The sequence below is a fragment of the Hippoglossus hippoglossus genome, chromosome 9, assembly GCF_009819705.1.
Source record: "Hippoglossus hippoglossus isolate fHipHip1 chromosome 9, fHipHip1.pri, whole genome shotgun sequence".
In the NCBI taxonomy this organism is placed as follows: domain Eukaryota; kingdom Metazoa; phylum Chordata; class Actinopteri; order Pleuronectiformes; family Pleuronectidae; genus Hippoglossus; species Hippoglossus hippoglossus.
In genome coordinates, this window is record NC_047159.1 from 9,572,772 (window position 1) to 9,592,454 (window position 19,683).

The window sequence follows — 19,683 nt, forward strand, 5'->3', positions numbered from 1 at the left end:
TTTAAGTTACTTTAAGTTACTTTTCATTACTTTTCATTACTTTAAGTTACTTTTCGTTACTTAGTTACTTTTAGTTACTTTTAGTTACTTGTAGTTACTTCGCGTTACTTCGCGTTACTTCGCGTTACTTTGCGTTATTTTGCGCTACTTTGCGTTACTGTTAGTTACTGTTAGTTACTGTTAGTTACTTTGACTGACTTAAAATCACAGCGCCACCTGCTGGCAACAGGAAGTGACATGTTTCATACTTTGATGCACTGCTCCTGGCTGCTTTACAATAAACAGCTCAAATGAGCTCAGTCAAGTCATTGGATCATGGTCAGAATTGTGACATTTCCTCAAACCGTCTAAACATTGAGACGATGTTGTCATAACTACAGTGTGCATTGTCCTATCACTGCCAAACTTCTGTCTCATGATCAGAGACCAAGCCTGAACAGCTCTATGTGTCAATATTTCCTCAGTGTCATAGCGCCACCTACTGATTTGCCATGAAACAGGAAGTACTTTGTGAATCCACTCTGCATTATCCTACCGGCCCCCAAATGCTGACCTATAATCACAATCCTGACCTGCACAGCTCCATATATTAATATTAGTGTAGGGTCATAGCGCCACCTACTGATCAGTGTGATAATTAAGTTGTTGTAACATTGTCCAATTGACACAAAATTGCTCACGCTACATCAGAGCCCCTTCTTGAACAGATATATTAGTCTGTAGGTAATAATAGTGACGGCGCCACCTGCTGGCAACAAGAATTAAGCTTTGTTTTACAACTATCATTCGATTTACATAACATTTTCACAGTGTGATCTGCAATTGATAGCGTGGATCGTAATGAGCAATTAGCAGGCAAGGATCGACATCATGTGACGGACGCAGGAAGTGAAGCGTTTGTCCTTGCCGCAGTGCGCAAAACGCATGCAACGCGGAGACGTGCGCTTGTTCAATGATCGCTCTCTCCACTAACCGCAACAGGCTTCGAAATGCGTGTGCTCGGGCCCGTCAGTGCTACAACATAGCCCTAGTTATTATTATTATTTAATTTCTTCTTCTTCCTTTTCTTTTTCTTATTACTACTACTACGGTGCTGCTATCATTGACAACATCATTACATCTATAAATATCACTGATTATTTTCATTAAACAACCAGTCTGACAGAGCTTAAATATGACAGTTACACAACTGTTACTGGTCTCTCTCTCTCTCTCCTCTCCCCCACCTTTCTCCGCTCAGCCCGACAGGCCAAGGCAGATGGTCGCCCACATTGACTCTGGTTCTGCTCGAGGTCTCCTCCTGCTGAGGGGATTTTTTTCTCTGTTTGCTCATTGTGGGAGCTGTTGTTTGTATATCATGGTTTCCATTTTACAATGTAAAGTGCCTCGAGATAATATATGCTGTGATTTGGCGCTATACAACCAAAACTGAATTGAATTGCGATGGAGGTTATATCTGCCACCACTCTGATTTGAGTTTAATGAGGATTTATAAGCGAAACCGTGTCAACCACTGATCAACCATGACGTGTTTCCTTTCCTGGAAAATAAATACATAATTCCAGCAGCAAAAGAAGGTGACCGGCTCATTCCTGTGAGGTATAGTGATTTAATCTCAGTTTATCCAAACCTCAGTTTGTCTTCTGGTGGTTTGGCTCCCCCCGGTGGACATTTCAGGAGTTTACAAAGAGACACATCATTGGATTTCAATAACAAAAGTTTTATTAACAATGTAAAATGACCTAAATCAGCTTGGACTACTGTACCTTCACCGTGCCCTAAACATCGATCACTATCATTAATAAGCAAGAGCCATGCTGCCTGCCCTGTGTCTGCACTGATTGACTCAGACACAGGGAGACCCTCCCTGCTCATCTCAACCAAAAGACTCTCCGCTAACCAACTTCAACTTTGAAAATAATTCCAAGAGCGTTGCGTAAAGAGTATGTGTATATACAAGTCTAATGTCTCGGTTTATAGATAGATATTGTGTGCAAAGAAGTTCTCTTTTTGAGTATTGTATCATATATTCTGTTTCAAAGCTGGAAAGTTAAAGTTGGGTACAGGTTCTTGGTTTATGGAAGACTAAATTAAGTACATTGAGGAGAAAAAACAGCCAGAAACAGAAAATAGAGACTGTGACACACGACAAACTTACTCTGCACAAACCTGTGTTCTCACCTCAGACTGACAAAGGCAGAACTTTGTCAAACACCTTTGTCAAATCTCAGACACGACAAATTCATAACGAATCACATTATTTCTGACAAAAACTAACAGTTATATTCCCTTTTTATAACGTGAATCCTAACTTCATTCTCTCAGATTTGTGGAAGTGATTGAACATGGATCTTTCATTCTCTTATACACTGAACAAGAAAAATCCGTTGCAAAATATCTTAAAATATAAGTTCATGACTTTTGTTTTCATCACATTGCAGTTACAATTCTTCTTTGTATTACAAAATAAAATTATAAAATGGGTAGCCTTTAAAAAGAAAAAGAGAGAAAGAGACAATATATTTGAAAATGGCAGTAATAGATTGGTGGGAGACACAAGTGGTGAAGGACAGTGGGTAATGGTGTCTTTGTGGCCGCCTCCTACCCACGAAGGCGGGGTCCCTTAGCTGGTTACCAGGCAACAGAGCCCAAAGAACCTCCTCTTCCTCTGTCGGACCAGTGGGTAGGGAGTCAGGTTCAGCAGACTGCTGTCATCTGCAACACAACAACACAGGGATGCTAGTTTTAGCTTTGAAACAGTTTTTTTTTTACAAGCCATATTATTTTACTATAAAAGATTGTCATCGCTCTGTGATACTAAAGTGTGTGAAAGACAGTGAAGGTGAAGTAAGTATTGGGCTTCTCTCTTACCTTGGTTCTTCAGTGGTAAAGGCATTGTCTCCCTGAGTTTACTGAGGAGGTTCTTCATCTCCCTCATGTCCCTGCAATAACACAAAAAATGATTTTTATGCAGTGTACCCATAGCATTTATCATGCTGTACAATCTGACACACACACATATATATTTCAAAATGATAACAAATAATTTGATTTTTATCATTTTATTATTACATATAGCTGTTTTACAAAATGTTCAAAATAAATTACTAAAAAACAACCACATTACATTACATATTTTGTCTGCTCTAACAAGTACAGTAATTGCATAAACTGTTGAAAAATAAACTCTTTCAGAAGCATTCTGTTAATTGTTTATAAGATGTTTGATCAGCTTTAACAAATCCAGCTGTGGATGCATCAGCTACTTCAACTGTTCAACAACCACTCCAATATCGGTTATTTTGAAATTGAATTTGTGAAACAAATAAATAAGCTGTTTAATGACATATATGTGTATTTTAAAGACTAAAGCGTTGCCTGTTAATGATGTAATGATGTTGGATTGCAAACAATTAATGCATCTGTGATCATTCAATCCTGCAAAGTCATTAAAACTGAAGAAATTACTCACGTGCAAACTTAACATCATGTGCTGAACACACATGCTTTGACCAATAAATATAACCATGTACAACAATTCACACCTTAACAAACAAATGCAAACACACAACACAACAAAGGACAAAACACAACACTTTTTTCCTACTTACTTTTCTATGTTTTCTATGTCGTTAGCCACCAGCCAGTAGAGCTGAGGACAGTCAGTGGGGGAGGAAGACGTGTCCTCCAGGATGGGGATGTCTGAGCTCTCCTCGATCTTACTGTCGACCCCTGGAGGGCCGCAGGACTCCTTACCTGAAGCACACATGGAGCAGCTACTTTTAAACATGTGCCGCCATGTCAGCCATCGCAACAGAAGGAAAGGGAGAGCAGGAAAAAGAAGAAAAGAGCTGACCTCAAATGACCCCTAAGATCAGTAAACTTCATTAAATGGGAGGAAAGTCGAAGGTCACCAGTGTATTGCGAGGTCCACATATAGCAACAAACAACCATTCACACCTATGGTCAATTTAATGTCCAAATCCACACAACCTCTGGGAGGACATGCAGACTCCACACAGAAAGACCCCAGCCGGGATTTTAACTGTAACCTTCTTGCTGTGAGGTAACCGTGATGACCGCTGCTCCACCGTGACGCCCCATAGTGCAGGTTTATATATACTCACAAATTCAGGTTGTTGATCATGCTGCTCGTGGTATCAGAGGAATAATGTTGATGTTCATTCATTTAAACTGGTGGTTTGTTTCACTTCATTAATTTAATAAAGAAAAACACACTATGTTATATAAATTAGCACAAACTCTTGCAAATCTATAGCGACGGTATTTAAAATCTCTTACTGCAATGAGGCTTCTCCGTGTATTCACCTTTCCTGTGGAGCTGCAGGGATCCCAACAAGCAGACAGATTTGAGCATCTCTGTGATGTACATCTCCAGGCAGCACTGCAGCTGGATGAAGAGCCGACAGATCTCAGGGTGGATCTCCCCGTCCTCCGGCCTGAAACAGTACACAGTGGCAAACCTGATGATGCTGCACAAGAAGACCAGCTTCATGGATTAGGATTACAGTGTTTGGAAAAAGGTTTGACTTGATTCATTACCCAGAGATTCATAGATCACCTGTTTGTGTCTCTGTGTTTGAGTTCAGCCTCATTTAGCTCCACTTACTTGACTGGTAGCAACTCCACTCACAGGAGTAATGTTCAGCACAATCCTTCTAGACAGTGTGAAATAAAAAAGAGCAAAAACCTGGATGACTAGAAATAAATGTAAATTTCTAAACAATAGTATCGTAAGTAATAAAGTAAAAGTGGCAACGGTCAAATTCAGCTAAATGAATTATTCCTTAAATATTCTACCAGATTGACCTCCATTACATAAATAATAATTATTATTTATTATTATTATTATTATTATTATTATTATTATTATTATTATTGATGAATTGATATTGTCTTGTCATGTGTAATTAAGACAATTACTGACAAGTCCTGGTCAGTTTGAATGTCTGTGGGTACATTACTATGATCAACAGCCTGAAGGGTGGGTCAACTCAAATGTAGAGAAAAAGTTTACCATCTGCCACCAAAATGAAAACCTTCAGATGAGAGAAAAGCTGTGTTTGCAATAATAATGAGTGATCTGCTTCTTTAAATGTGTTTCTGTAACTTTAAATCACTACTTGCTGCATCTCTCCTGTCTGTCACTGTGATAATAAAAAGATAAAATGCACTGAGAAAGAACGTAAACTGCATCTGAATATTTTTGTATTTACCCAGAACTGATCCCTGGCTTTTATGAGACACCACAGTCGCTTCACAATCATATGAATCTGGTTTTCAAGGGGAAACTCCAGCAGGTGATATTCAGGCAGGTGTGATATCGCATTGGGAAAGTGACAGCGACGAAGGTGCGAAACTTGCACCTGGTGCAAATATTTTTTCACACAGATCCTGCTGTTGGCTTCCCCTCGTCCGACGGCAAAGCTTCTCCTTCCACATCCATGTTCTGTCACAGTGCTGCCGTCTGCAGTCACTAAAGCACAGCTGCCATCAATGCTATGCTGCTTATCGGCTCTCACCATTCAGACACACTGGCGTTATTCGATTAAAGGGGAATGATCTGTGCTGTCTAACTCAAACTCTGAGTCTAGTTGTGGAGACAGATGTTGAAACGGCCGGTGCAGCTTTTACGGATGTTTTTAGGGTACGTGGTGGGGAGGATTATGACAATGATGTCAATGCTGATTCTTCTGGGAAGCTACTACAGCAGCGGGAAATTCAACCACAGGACCTTAACAAATGTATGGTATTGAAGGGACAAGTGTAGCTGTGTAGATGATTAATTATGAGCCATATATTAAGAGAAGAATAGTGTAAAGTATAAATTATTTAAATTTTAAACAAGACGTAGCGAAATCTTTTGCATAAAAAGCAGCCGCCCCTCCTCAGTGGTTGCTGTGTGGTGCGTGCCTCTGCGTGACAGGGAATATGCAGCAGACAAACTTACTGGCGAACCATATGAGAACGTCACGCACATGCAGCTCAAAGCCGCCACATATTAAATGGAAAGATTTTGTCATGCATGTAACAGACAGTGAAGGATGTGTATTCTTGCATCACTGTAAGATATAACAAGTGGATTAATTATTGAGCCAGGAAATAGGTTACAGAGCAGAGCAGAGCAGAGAACAGATACAAACTCATCCTAATAAGAAATATCGGAGGGACTTTCTGAGTAAACCTGAGGCTGCTTCTGTTGCAACACTGCCTGGCTGGTTTGGCAGCTATAGCATTGCACGCATTCCTTAAAAATCCTTCCCACCACTGGTTTCTCTCTGTCTAATGTTTTTTTTTTAAGTATAAGTTGGTCCCTGCTGAGGAATTTCAAATCCCCAGCCTCACTCTGCCCTTCTTCTACTGGCACCAATCTGGAGGAGATGTTGTGCTCAATGCAAAGTCAACAGACACGTCTGGTTTCTATAAAGTCTTTCACCAAAAATAGACATTTATCATAAACTAACCACTTGGAAAGCACTTTAGGGTAGAAAACTTTCTCTGGATGATAGTGGAACAACTTCCATCTGAGTTTCTTTATGGGATAATTGGTTAACTACGAAAGAAGAAACCCAAGATTCAGATTCTCTGAACACTACAAAACAACAACACATCCATTATTGCTGCAGTGTTGAACTTGAACACACACACACACACACACACACACACACACACACACAGAGTGTCACAATACACTGAAAGCAACAATCCAAAACAAATCATTGTCTCCACATTACTATTATCTGCCACTTCCATTCCACTTTGTGCATTAAGGTTTTAGTGCCGGCTAATGGGACGTGGTCAGTTGCAATATGTTGTTGTTGTGATTGCTTCCTGTTAAAGCTGACCTCTGCAGCAATTAGAGATGTCATGGTTTTTAAAAGCTCAACTCCTATTCAATCTCTTTCCCTCACTTCTTCACACTCACTAGTTTCACACTCATGGAGACACTTGGATGATTTCTGAATGCTCAAGTATGCCTGTGCCTAAAAGTGTGTATGCTCTTGCACATTAGAGCTCAAGTGAACAACTTGAACAACTTTCTTAAGGTGCAGAGAGGTGTTCACTTTCAGCACCGTGGACAGCGGCTGTGCCAAACTCACCCAGATATCAAGGAGAGGCTGTGATGAGCCGCTCTCGCCATCTCGCAGCCTTTAGTTCTGGTCTTGAGCATCTCGGCCCGCAGAGACGGACAGTCCACAGTGATCTCGCCAATGGAGATGACCAGTTCACGGTACAGAGCCACAAGTGTATTGAACTCCTGGACGATCTTTGAGAGGATAGAGTCACACAAACAACACATTATTGGAATATAACAAATTATACTTCTGCTTGAACGTGGTTTCTGGTCATTGCAGTGGATTTTCTTTCCCTTAGCCTGCATGCAATTTACTTTTCAACATTAAAGACCAGTCTAGAGCAGCACTACACACCCAGCCTTGTTCTATTTTCTTTCTGTGCACCATAGGTATAAATAATCTGCAGGTGCACGGTGATATGCTTCAACAGAAATTGTATTTCAAAACTTGCAACACTGCACATATCCAGAATTATGTGCTGAAAAACGAGATTCATTAAATAGTCTGCAATATCAGCGTGCATGCATGAACGGACCTTTTTAACTATATAAATATTGGACGTGGGTGCCATTATGCTGAATTGTGATATTTGCACATGCAGCCTGCAGGTCTTGCGCCTGGTGCACAAATATCTCGTTTAATCCCTCCTGCAGAGCGTCCTGCTGTATCGAGGTGTACACGAGCAGCGAGTCTCCATGACGCTCGCTGATGTATGACAGGGTGAAGCAGGCTGCACACATATGATCACTGCTGCCTGCATCTGTCAAAACACAGGACATCTGTTGCCATGATCACGAACACATGCACCTCCGTGTTATCATCTGGTACATTCAGGCAAATTTGGAAGAAAAAAAAAAAAAAAATCACCATGCAAATGCAAATCGCAGAGATGATCAGTTTGGCTTCGACAAAGCAACGCAAATGCACACAGCTATTTTTAGGCTCGACCAGGTTACAGTCTCCCTTTTTTTTAATTTTATTTTGTGCAGCCTGTGTATCCTGCATCCGCGGGACAGCCGAGCGTCCTATGGCACAAAGAAAGAAAGCTGCGGGGTAATAACATCCTCATCTGACGTGTCGCAGACCTACCATCCTGCAGTCGGCCACGGCGCGCTGGGCTCTGCGGGTACTCTCCGTGCTCTCCCTCCTCTCCGGCTCCCGGTGCGGAGGCTTGCCGATCTGGAAGATGTTCCCGGCGGATCTGGGGCGGTTTTTGCGCCCATTCGATGCAGAACTCATGCATACACACCCACTAACAAAACAGCCCTGGTATGGAACGGGTTCTGTCCGATCCAGCTCCCTCCCCCCCTCCTCCTACTCCTTCCAAACTCCACCACTTTCTATACACCACCACCCCCCCCCCACCCTGCACCTGAGTGTTCACCTTCTCCTCAACGATTCACCTTCCCCTCTGATACTACCTCGATTGTTCTCTCCGTGTGTGTCTGTGCGCCTTCCTCCCCGCTAGTGCGTGAGGGGGAGCGGGTCTGTTCCCGGACGAGCCTCGGAGCGCAGGGAAAGTGCCGGATGAGCGCCTGCGACTCCTCTCCGCATTGCCTCGACTGCGACGGGGCGCGAGTCACCTTCACTCCAGCAGCGCACGGTGCACAGTGGAGATTCACACCCAGACCCAGGGCTCCAGCTAGCTGAGGGGTCGCCTCTGACGCGCCGATGTCGGGAGGAGACGCTCGCATTCAAGGACACTCTCCAGATGCAACCATTTCTTGGGATTGCGCGTTTCCATTAAGCACGAATGTAAAGACGGGGCGATAACGATCTTTCCCTCCGCAGCGCAGCCGATGTCCCCGCTGACGCGCAGCCTCCTCACCGCCTCTGTGCCGGAGAGCAGCGCAACGTCCCCACCACAGGGAGAGAGACAGAAGTTAGATCCTGGCGTCTCGCTGCGGATTCAGCTCCAGGTTTCTCCAGCTCGTCGCCGGGGCCTGTTTCTAACCTTGGAGGGAGACGAGCAGCCGCTGCAGGCCTGACGTGGCTCTGTGGCTGGAAACACTGCGCACCCAAAGGACGGAATACTAATCAGGCCCATCCAGCCAGACCCCCCCCCTCAAGCTGCATGAGAGCTGCTGACATGTACCGAGCCCCTGTCTCCACCCAGAGAAGAAGTGCAGTTACATGAATACCACAGTATAGCGATGTTAAGGTGCACTTCATTAGACTTCTTCATGATCCTCATATGTAGTAAAGCTCCCAGTGAACCGCAGATCTGCTGCAACACTTTCCTGTTTCTTAAATCAAATGATTACTCATCTCATACTGTTACTTTCACGATATTATTTCTTATCTTTTATTCTCTATGTTTGAATTTCCTTTTAAATGCCTCTTTTTTTGTATTGTCCCTTGTGGCTCTTACAATTTGTCATGACGCCTTTAATATTTTATGTTAAAACCCCTTTGTTGCCTTGTTGTTGAAATGTACTTTACACATACACTTGGCTTCAGTTACCTATTGATTACCACTGGCACAATGGTACCCATCTACATACAGATTTTAATCCTTATTCTGTCTAAAAATGTCTTTTATAATGCTTTTTATTATCTATATCCCTTATCAATATGATACAGGCCTATATAGACACACAGTGTGGTTCACGGTGACCTAAATCTAGTTAAGGTTGTTTACAGGGGTGGTGGGATGTATTTTTCATGCATCTGTAATTTACTTAAGTGGATTTATTTAGGGGTCATTTTCAGTAAAAGGTAAATGCACATGAATCCAAAGGGAGCTCGTGGGTTTGTTCCGCCACGGAGAGGAGAGTGTGTGGAAGATATTTTTGAATTGTTCCATTTCAGTGAATACATCCCTGTTGTGATGTATTCACAAATGTGAACACAAAGAAAGTTTTATAAACGCCATTATGTGTTTTAGACACTCGCCCACAGCAGCATCAACACAGAGATGCACATGGTAGTAAGCTAATTATTTGAATCTCACTGTAAACACGGTTGCTTAGTAAACCAGTGGATTCATCTTAAATGGCTTTTATTCCGAATGTCCATTCAATTTAAATAAATAAACACACAGTAATCAGTGTTAAATTGCTAAATGAAATCCCCTCTTCCCCCAAATTCCTGTTGAAAAAAACCCTTCTCACTGAAGCCTTGAACATGTCATCACGAAACTCCTGCAAAGGACAGAGTCGTTTCTTTCCATAGAATCAGCACAAATACTGAATATCTGGAGCTGCTTCGTGTCCTGCACCAGACACACTTTACACGTTACGTCCCAGGCGCCACTTTGGAAGGCAGAGGTCCAACAATGGCCCCAAATTATCCAACTGTCAACCAACCAGACTCCTTCTCCTGACTCATTAGCTCACGACTCTAAACACACTTTTTTAAACAAAAACAGTAAGTGATCATTATATTAAATTTATTTACAAAATGTTTGATAGTACATATTTAAAACAAATGTACAATGGGTGCATAATAAATGTTTTGATATAGGTGTATATTTTTAGCTCCTCCTCAGCTATTAATATACACTTTTGATCTATTATTTACAAAAATGAAGATGATTTGCCATTTAAAAATATTCTGTGATGTGATGTACGCCGATGAACTGAAACACAAAAGTTCATAAAACAACAAAACAAATGGTGCAAATTCACACCAGAGAGCAAAATGTTGGTTTGATTTTGTTTAGTGACTCCAAAAAGTGCTTACTCATGTTATTCCTCTATTTCTTTTTGTTATTTTGAGGTTTAGGTATTAATACTTTTATTTAACATTACAGTAATACCATGGGGATATTCACCAGAGGCACTCTTACATTCTGAGTTTTAATAAAAGCACAGTTATACTACTGGAGAAATTAGTTATAATTATAACTACCATATAATTCCATTCAAATTTAAATGTCTAGAAATGAATATGTCACTAAAAGTATCGTCCACTTGGCCGTGCTGCTAATTAAGAAAAGCTTTATTTGAGTGTAAAGTAAAACACTGCAACTAAGAGGCTGTGATATTAACTTGCATCCACAGTCTACAGGGACGGGACATGTTGTGCAACCCACATTACATGAGCATCATGTGGAGACGGAGAACAGAGAACATTCCCAAACAGCCGCTACACCATTTCCCCATTTCAATCATTTATTAATGAGCGACAACAAGCTGGTACACTGTTGTTTTCCCTCCACCACTCCATCCCACCTGCTGGAAATCTATACATACACACAGTGTACATATACACATACTGCATATATATATATATCCTTTAACCTTACTTTACCCTCGTCCCGGAGTGTCTTCACTATTCCCTCTCTCTTTCTGATCTCACTGTTTCCAGCAGCGTCAAAAAGAAGGGAAGAAGAGGTAGCAGAGGAAGCAGAATATGAAGAAGCCGATGACCCAGTTGACTGAATAGATGTAGATGATGACCATGTCCATGTCAAAGCGCCAGCCTCCAGAGTCGTCCTCAAAGTCCAGAGCATCCAGACGATAGCCTCCTCCACGGGAGAACTGGCGTCTGGCGTTGGGACTGGGCTGTCGCTGGAAACCTGCTTTGGGCGACAAATGAGGAAACTCATCCCATGGTTTTCCATCAAAATTACATTCCACCCAAAAACGTGATGAAAAAACACTGTGAAATAGTTACACGTTAATTTTCTCTTTGAATTAATGTAAGTATGTGACAATGGATTCCAATATTGACAAGAAAAGAGTGAAAAAAAAATTGCTGAAAGTCACAGTTGTTGACGCTGAGTATTTGTTATTGATTTTGTAGGAATCAAGAGTTTATGTGATGTTTGGATAATCACCGGACATTAATTAAAGTTCCTAAAAGTCCATGAAACCCATCTATCTAAAAGAATCTAGTAGGAATATTTACGAGTGAGCAATGAGAAATGTTTTGATTATATGCACTTAAAATGTGTGGGTGATTTAAAATGTATAAAATCTCAAGTTACAGTGGCTTATTAATTTTACAACAATAAGTGCCTGTTGATGTTTTGTTGGGTGTGGTCATTCTTTCAGGCCACAGTCTTTTGAACTGATATATAGAAGATTATCTCTAGTTGAACACAGGTAATACAACAGTTTCCGGGGGACAGTATTTAGAAACTTGCCTCCGAAGATACGGAAGAGTTTCCTGCAGCTCGGCAAAGGCCACTTGGCACAACTCGCTTTCTGAAAATTCTGTTTCCTGGAAAGGTATTCCTTTGGGAAGAATGTTCTCGCCGTTTGGTTCAGCTCTGTGAGAAAGACAAAGAGACAAACGTAGGAACATCTCAGTCACGCCTTCTCTTGTTTTCAGGCTGGGGAGATAATGTTTGATTTACTCATTGTATTCAAAACGGAAGAAAAAGAAAAGAAGCAGCAGATGAAGCAGCACTCGACTCCCTCATTTTCTCCTTGTTCTGTCTCAGTGTGACCTTGGCTTTGGTAATCAAAACAAGAATGCAATCTACCATCCTTGTCACCTAATCACCAACAAGAGTCCTCAGTGTGTCTGCAGTTCTCGTAACCGCGGCCACTCTCGTCTTTTTATGGCCACAGCCGAGTCCCTGCCGCTCACTTTCTCCTCCTGCACAAGTCCAGAAGTAGGTCACCGTGAATCACAGAACTTCATTACTCATTCATGGACTTGACCAAATCAGACTCCGTCCCGTGTAATCAGTGTGCAGTGATCGTGAGGTTTCATAAAATATGCATATCTGTGTGCAGCATAAAAGTGCACATAATATAACAGTGTTGTGTTGTCGTGTTAAAACAGTGTATAGCATTCACTTAGTTCATCATAATATGTTTTCCTGAAATAGCGCTTCTCCTTTCTGTCAGAAAGTCAGAAAGCAGAGAATAGAAATGTTCAGTTTGTGTTCGACACCGTCCTCTCAGTGTTACTCATCTGGTCGGAGCTGAACTAAAGGTCTACCGTGCTCCCTGTGGGACGTGTGCAGCTGGGCCCTCTGCTCACATGCAGCTGACACGTCATCAAGCTGCAAATACACATGTAATTATGTGTCTTTTCTAACATTATATTCATCTGAAAGTAATGTTACTGAGTCATGGTGGGGTTCGTTTTTAATAGACATTTTACTGGCAGCTATTATTCGATCCAGAATACTGACTAGAGGCATAAGTAGGAAGAGTAAGTCCTTATTGCCCGTTAGCTCACCCTTCTGGAAGAAGACGTGCGTGATGATGGTTCTGCAGAGGGGGCAGGGGGTGTTGGTGGGACTGTTTTTAGCCAGCGTCCTCAGACAGGGTTCACAGAAGACGTGGTTGCAGGGGTGGCACATGTACGGGCTGAAGTACACGTCCAAACACACAGCGCAGATGTAACCCTCTCTGTCCCCGGCGCTCACGTCCTCCTCGTCCTCACTGCTGCTGCTGGACGGGTTTCCTGTGGAACTCTGGGTGCAGAGGGGAGAAGCATCCATGTTTGTGAACGAATGTCTCCTTGCATGACTGCAGAGCTCCTCCTTAATGCAGATTAATATTTATGTGCATAGATTCACACACGCATGTGTTCACGTGCAAGTAGATGTAGTTCTGATGTCATAATTTTTTCATGTTTTGGATGAGATTCAAATTGGATTAGTGTCACAATACTGTTTTTAAAAAAGAGATTTGATGAGAATATGAGAATAAGAGCAGGACATTTTTAACTGAACCTCTTTTTTAACCTTTTCTCCAACTTCACAATTCCATTCAATTTAAATCCAAGGTTTCATTTTGAGCACAGGATGTGATAACTTGGACCCTGGGGGCAGATTTAGAAAGCAGGTTTAGTGAAAACGTGAAAAGTGTGTGTTAATCCTGAGATAAGGGAAACTCAGGATTTTCCGGTACAGAAACTGAGAAGACTTTCACTCAGTGTGTGAACCCAACCTGCTCGCTGGCAGGTTTTCATCAACAAACCCTGAGTTTCCCTTTTTCCCGTCCCGACCTGAAGAGCCTGGAGAAGCTTACAGATATCAAACACACACTGCAGCTCATTCGTATTGGAAGACAATTTAAATCCTGGTTGGACATTAGCTTGTTGGCCATTTACTCTTTTTTACTCACATGACCTCTTTTCTGATCAATCATTCATCAACATAAGAAACAAGCATCTCAGCTCAGAATAAAATCTGGTCTGTCTTCTTAAAACTGAGACATTCAGACGACACTGCAGTTCCCCTGCACAGATACATAAAAAACCATCGCACTGATGGAACGTCCCTATCCTAGTTCACATATCATATTGGATATTATGGGATATCTGTGAGTGAGAGGCCGGCTGGTGCTGTGCTGTAACTCAGGAATCTTTCACTGCTGCTGCCATTTATTTTGCTTAAGATTAATGTGCATTGTAATAATTCATGTTTCTAGCTTCATTGGATTAAAAGGGAAGCGCTGCACTTTATTTACCTGTTGCCACGATGAGTAAGGGAGCTCCATTGACAACCACCATGCACATACTCATTAAACTGATATTACCTTTCAGAGTTCAGTTTTTGGGCTCAGAGTTTAAAGCTGATCTCTGACACAAACCCCTGGTGCAATGAGAGATTTAAAAATGGATCATTTCTACAAACAGAGAGCTTCTGAGACATATTACAGAATAACAGAGAACAATCCAGACACAAGGTTTTAAGCGTACATTAACACTACAAGATGTTACTGCACCAGTTGCAAGTAAATCTACGTGAAAATGGACCCTATCAGAGTGTAAATGTCTTTGACACCTGCCTGTACGGCAGAATAATACGTGTGAGATTTCGGGTGTGTCAGGTGTGAGTTAAGTGGAGTGAAGCGCCCATCTTCATTTTCTCACTACTGAACAGCACAAACACAAAGAGAGCAATCTGACCCTGAAGTTCAACCTCCATCCACTTCACAGGAAACAGAAGCAGTATCTCAGGATATTGTTATTACTGAGCAATCTATCGTAGGTTTTTCAGAGGTCAGGCAAACGCAGTTCTGTTAGATAGAAAACATTTTGTTTACACTGCTCATGGGCAATCGCCTCTTATTTTAAAGTAGTAAGCTTTTACTTCATGCAGCACAATTCATCTGGCAGCTCCATCCCCTTAAATCTCTCTCCTCTCTTCAGCATCTTCATCGTGACGTCTCTCCCAAGTGCTCCTACACCTAAATCCACATTCGGCCTCACATTTCCAAATCCCAACCTTAACTCACATGAGAGGATGCATCAGAACTCGTTTTGAGAACAGTAGCCGGGGTCCCCCCCCCCAATTCATCCGCAGACCTGTGTCAGCAGACCCCTGGGGAGCAATGTCTGAAGCTCCAGATTTGAGAAAGCCTGGGGGTGCGTGCAGAGTAATTACCACTCTCTCACCCAGGGGGAGCTCTAGGGAGTTCCCTGTCACACCAGCCCTGCCTCCCAAGGTGTGTCATTAACACAGGAGAGACTCCAGAGCATGTGGATCCCAAGTTATAATGGGCGCCGAGGCTCTCCCCTGGTTACATGCACTGTAACATGGCAGCTTTGTCTTGGGGACAATGGTGAATGTGTACATATATAGATAAATATACCTGTTCACCATCATGGAGAAGTATAAATTAATGAATCAAATTAATAAATCAAGAGTAGAATAAAAGAAGTAGACATGGCTGGAGCTTCATGTAGGAGCTACTCTTCCACAAAACGGAATAATTGAAAGTGAATAAACATAAAGGAATCATAATTCTTCCACTGATAAACAACTTACTGCAACTAAAACCACATTTCAGCTTCTCTATAACAGCAATTAGACCGACAGCATCTAATAATGCAGCACTAATCGTCTCACACCACACAGGATGCAACCTCTTCCTGTGGGAACACGGATGATAATAACTGCTGCTCTGACCTTTGACCTCCTGCAAAGCATTGCAGAAAGCACAACAAGACATTTTACTCGGGGCCTTAAACTTGGTTTCCCACAAACCAAGTAGAGAAAAGTAACAGGGAAGCAGTAAAGTTAGGACGGGAGATGAATAGATAAAGTATCTTATTTGTCAAAACTGAAAAGAACATATCTGACATCTGAGCGAGGCTTTGTGATCGGGGAGTTCGAGTCCATACAAAGCAGAAAAACCTGAATGAGAACAGCTATTGTTGACCTGCCAGCAGCCCTCCTATGAGCTGTAGTGATGCTGGCTGATTTATCGGCTCCCAGGAGGCGATAAATGTAACAGAGCAAAGATAACACGATGCAAGTTCAATAAACTTTGATAATGATAAATGAGCAGGCGAGCTCGTTTCAATTTCTCATGAATAAATCAAAGTTTAAATAAATAAACAACTGGAAAAATAGCCCTACTCAGTGATTGTCTGAGAGTTTTGTGGGAAGGTCAATACCAGCTTCTTTATATGCATTAAATGTGGAGCTGCATGGGGCGATGGGGCACGATTAGCTTAGCTTAGCATAAAGACTGGCAGCAGAGTCAAGGAGCTAGCCTGGCTTTTTCTTTTTTAAGTTCAAATACATGCTACCAGCGACACTGACAAACCCTGTGTTGATTCAACCACAAATTACATTTCTGCTTGTGTGCACATGAAAAAACAAGACACTAATCTTGAGTTTCTTACATTTGACCCTTAATTTACACCACAAAGTTTTTTTAGTTTTCACCTCTGTCATTGGTTTGTCTTGTCTGTCGGTGCCAATCCAAAGACAAATGGGCCAATCCGGGAATTTGTTGATAACTTTCTCTAACATTGTGAGAAAGGGTGTTTTTTTTTTATACTTTCACTGATTTCCCAGGGAATAATGCATGAATCAGGCAGACTGATATTCAGGAGAGTGCAATTTGGTGTGGATCCTAATAAAAATCCAGATCTAGCAGATTTAAATGTGGTTAGGGGGGTAATGTGGGTTCAGTACTGAATCAACAGCTAATACAGTCTGTCCTCAATAGTTAGAACTAGTCAAACTACGACAGAACAAACAACAGAATAGGTGCAGGGCTCAGTGGAGTTATACACTCTACTGAAAACACATTATAGTTTACGTGTGAGATAAATGTTGGGTAAGTTTGGGCAGATTTAAAAATAGATGCATTTTCCTCAGGGTGGATTCATCGTGAAACAACTGAGTTTGTGACATGTGTATAACCACATCACGGCTGAACGTCAACACACCACCTCCAATGAGCCAGAGAGAGGAAGATCTCAGCTTAAAACAATGATATCAGCATGAGGGACGCAGAATTAAGAAATGGATATTCTCAGTATCAAAGCAGCTAATTCTGTTCAGCCGTCTGTGATACGGCAGTTAGAATAAATTCAACCCGCCGACACGACTGCAGATCTGCGGCAGCCAATCAAAACAGAGTCTGCTCTTTTGTCTGCCCGGTTTTGAAGGGCTCTCTGCCCAAGCCTCATCGTGCAACTAATTCAGATGTGACCCCACTTTAAACCGCACAGACAATGGCTGTTGAGATGAGCCTGGTGCTGATAGGGCCGTTGAGAGTCAGACACACACACACGCACACAGATATAAATGTGTCCAGTAGCTACACTCTATCCTGTAAAGTATAAATACAGTGAGAAAGTAGTAGAAGTAGATTTTTGTACTTTTTGTTATGTACCACCCACGCACACACACACGCACACACACGCACGCACGCACGCACGCACGCACGCACGCACGCACGCACGCACGCACGCACGCACACACACACACACACACACACACGCACACAGACAAGCAGCTTTTACTTTCTTTTCTGCATTAGCCTTCCATCCTAAAATGCAAACACACCTTTAAGTGGATGAGTTAGGTAATTTCAGTGCTGAGGTGGTCGACTATATAAATCTCACAGCGTCACTTGAAATACTTCACTTTGCTGTGTCCACTTGTTCCCTAAAGTCAACAACCAAATCAAAGACCCACTGCATGTGGTGTTTTTCTTCTTCTGTGTGAACTCTGGTGCTGATAAAGGCTGCACATGAAAAGAAGAACCTTTGATTTGATGAATGTTAATCGTTTGTCATTCTGCAGTAGATGTTTTTCCCTTCATCTCACAGGTTTTCAGTGGCCACGTGAAAAAATCACATAGGATTTGCTTTGATTATTGTATCAATTGAGAAATGGGAGAAAAAAATAATTATTCAGTCATTTAATCACCTCTTCTGTAGTTCTTGACTGGCAAAATATTTGGTAAACGAACACTTCAGCAGCCAGTCGTAATAAGAAGGCTGTTAATTGTGTCATTCACCTGTCTGCTCTCCAGTTGACTCTGTCTCCACCTCTCCCTCCTCCTTTGCCTCCTCCTCAGACACTTAATCCTGTTTTTCTCTCTTTTAATCATCCTCCTCTCTCCAAACGGAACACAGGGCGGCAGCACTGCCGGGGTCACGGCCTGACTCATCACATCCATCACGCCGCTGCCTTCTTCCTCGCCATCTTCCACCTCCTCCTCCTCTTCTTCACCCTCCTCCTCTTCTCCTAACTCTGTGCTACGACGGCTTTGCGATGATCTCCCAGTTGCTGCCCCCGTTCCGACCTCCACCCAGAAAGGATCTGGCTCCCTGGATGAACGAAGCGGGTGGCGGTGTGAGGCTCCTGCAGGTCGCCTCTGAGGAGACAGAGGTGTGGTTCTGGATTGGATGGGAGGCTGAGGGAGAGAAGAAGACCCGGCTCTCATTGTGGGCCGAGGAGATTGGGCATTTAAATTGAAGGGGGTGGTCTGGGAGCAGGCAATACTGAGAGGTCTGAGACATGTGTGTCCTCTCTGGAAGTTGTGTGATCCTTCTCTCGCTTCCACAGAATTACAGCTGGATGAACTTCCAGTGCTTCCTGTTCCTCCATCTCCATGTGTCTCAGTTCTCTCAGTCTTCCTCTGCCTTTGTTTTCCTCTGTCCCTTCCTTCTACGTGTCCAACACGGTGTCTCTCCTCCTCAGTTTCTTGGTTGTCCTCTCTCCATCGTCCTCTGCCGTCCTCTCTGCAGGTCTTTCTGTGTGATTTCCTCCCCGGCAGGGCAGGTCTCATCAGATGCTCCCCACCGCTCGACCTCCCCTCTCCTGCTGGATCTGCACTCCTCAGACAAGGTCTCACTGTCTTTAAACATGAGGTGTACGTTTCTCTTTCTTCACTGGCGTCCTCAGTTCCTTGACTTCCAACTCTGCTTGATCCATTCACACCAGAGGCCCCCGCATGGCAGCTCATGACGTTGCCCTTGCAGCCCCCTTAGGCACCAGCAGAGCGTGTCTGATGTGACTTCAACCAGCTAGCATGGTCTTTCCCCTGCCATCCTTCCTTCAGTCTTGTTTCTGCCTCCAACTTCTTCTGGATGTATAGAGTGCAGCTCTTTTTTTCTGAGTTAGACGGACTGTTCCAGTGCAGAGGAGGTGAACGGTGAAGCCCTCTGGCCTGGTCCGTCCTGGCCCTGTTAGCCCCCTGGGACATTCCACATTGTTGACAAAGACAAAGTCCCTCTGGTGAGCCACATTACAATAGTTGCACAGTTCCCGGCCTCACTATTGTCCTGTGTGACCTATAGAAAACACATCTCTATGCAACCACTGAACACACAAAATAAGATGAAAAAGCCAGAGCCACCTTTTTTTTATCACATCCATACCCTGGTGTCAGCTTTTTTCATTCTGCACTTGATAAACAGAGCA

At 42.7% G+C, this 19,683-nt stretch overlaps 2 protein-coding genes across 3 annotated transcripts; both read right to left on the minus strand.

Annotated features, from left to right (window-relative positions):
• Positions 1 to 1,699: 1,699 nt before the first annotated feature.
• Positions 1,700 to 9,239, minus strand: rgs7bpa (regulator of G protein signaling 7 binding protein a). 2 transcript variants are annotated; one of them, XM_034596152.1, is made up of 6 exons: positions 8,187 to 9,239; positions 7,122 to 7,288; positions 4,303 to 4,460; positions 3,612 to 3,756; positions 2,872 to 2,942; positions 1,700 to 2,715 (listed from the first exon to the last, which is right to left on the minus strand). In XM_034596152.1, the coding sequence occupies exons 1-6, from the start codon at positions 8,334 to 8,336 to the stop codon at positions 2,624 to 2,626; spliced, it is 783 nt and encodes a 260-aa protein (XP_034452043.1). In that variant the 5' UTR covers positions 8,337 to 9,239; the 3' UTR covers positions 1,700 to 2,623. The 2 variants fall into 2 exon arrangements, with proteins under 2 accessions (XP_034452043.1, XP_034452044.1); XM_034596153.1 differs by having other exon boundaries at positions 4,330 to 4,460; positions 8,187 to 9,235.
• Positions 9,240 to 10,048: 809 nt separating this feature from the next.
• On the minus strand, positions 10,049 to 19,462 carry si:dkey-250l23.4. The gene is made up of 4 exons (XM_034596150.1): positions 18,275 to 19,462; positions 13,239 to 13,476; positions 12,190 to 12,315; positions 10,049 to 11,619 (listed from the first exon to the last, which is right to left on the minus strand). The coding sequence occupies exons 1-4, from the start codon at positions 19,223 to 19,225 to the stop codon at positions 11,414 to 11,416; spliced, it is 1,521 nt and encodes a 506-aa protein (XP_034452041.1). The 5' UTR covers positions 19,226 to 19,462; the 3' UTR covers positions 10,049 to 11,413.
• Between the last annotated feature and the right edge of the window lie 221 nt (positions 19,463 to 19,683).

Excerpts from the sequence above, each read along its gene's own strand:
- rgs7bpa (XM_034596152.1), bottom strand. The coding sequence starts at position 8,336 with ATGAGTTCTGCATCGAATGGGCGCAAAAACCGCCCCAGATCCGCCGGG. Across the intron at positions 4,461-7,121 it reads AGCCTCTCCTTGATATCTGG|GCCGGAGGACGGGGAGATCC; the intron begins GTGAGTTTGGCA and ends GTACTGTTTCAG. Across the intron at positions 3,757-4,302 it reads CACGGAGAAGCCTCATTGCA|GTAAGGAGTCCTGCGGCCCT; the intron begins GTAAGAGATTTT and ends TGTGTGCTTCAG.
- si:dkey-250l23.4 (XM_034596150.1), bottom strand. The coding sequence starts at position 19,225 with ATGAGCTGCCATGCGGGGGCCTCTGGTGTGAATGGATCAAGCAGAGTT. Across the intron at positions 13,477-18,274 it reads GTCAACTGGAGAGCAGACAG|AGTTCCACAGGAAACCCGTC; the intron begins GTGAATGACACA and ends CTCTGCACCCAG. Across the intron at positions 12,316-13,238 it reads GCACGTCTTCTTCCAGAAGG|AGCTGAACCAAACGGCGAGA; the intron begins GTGAGCTAACGG and ends TCTTTCTCACAG.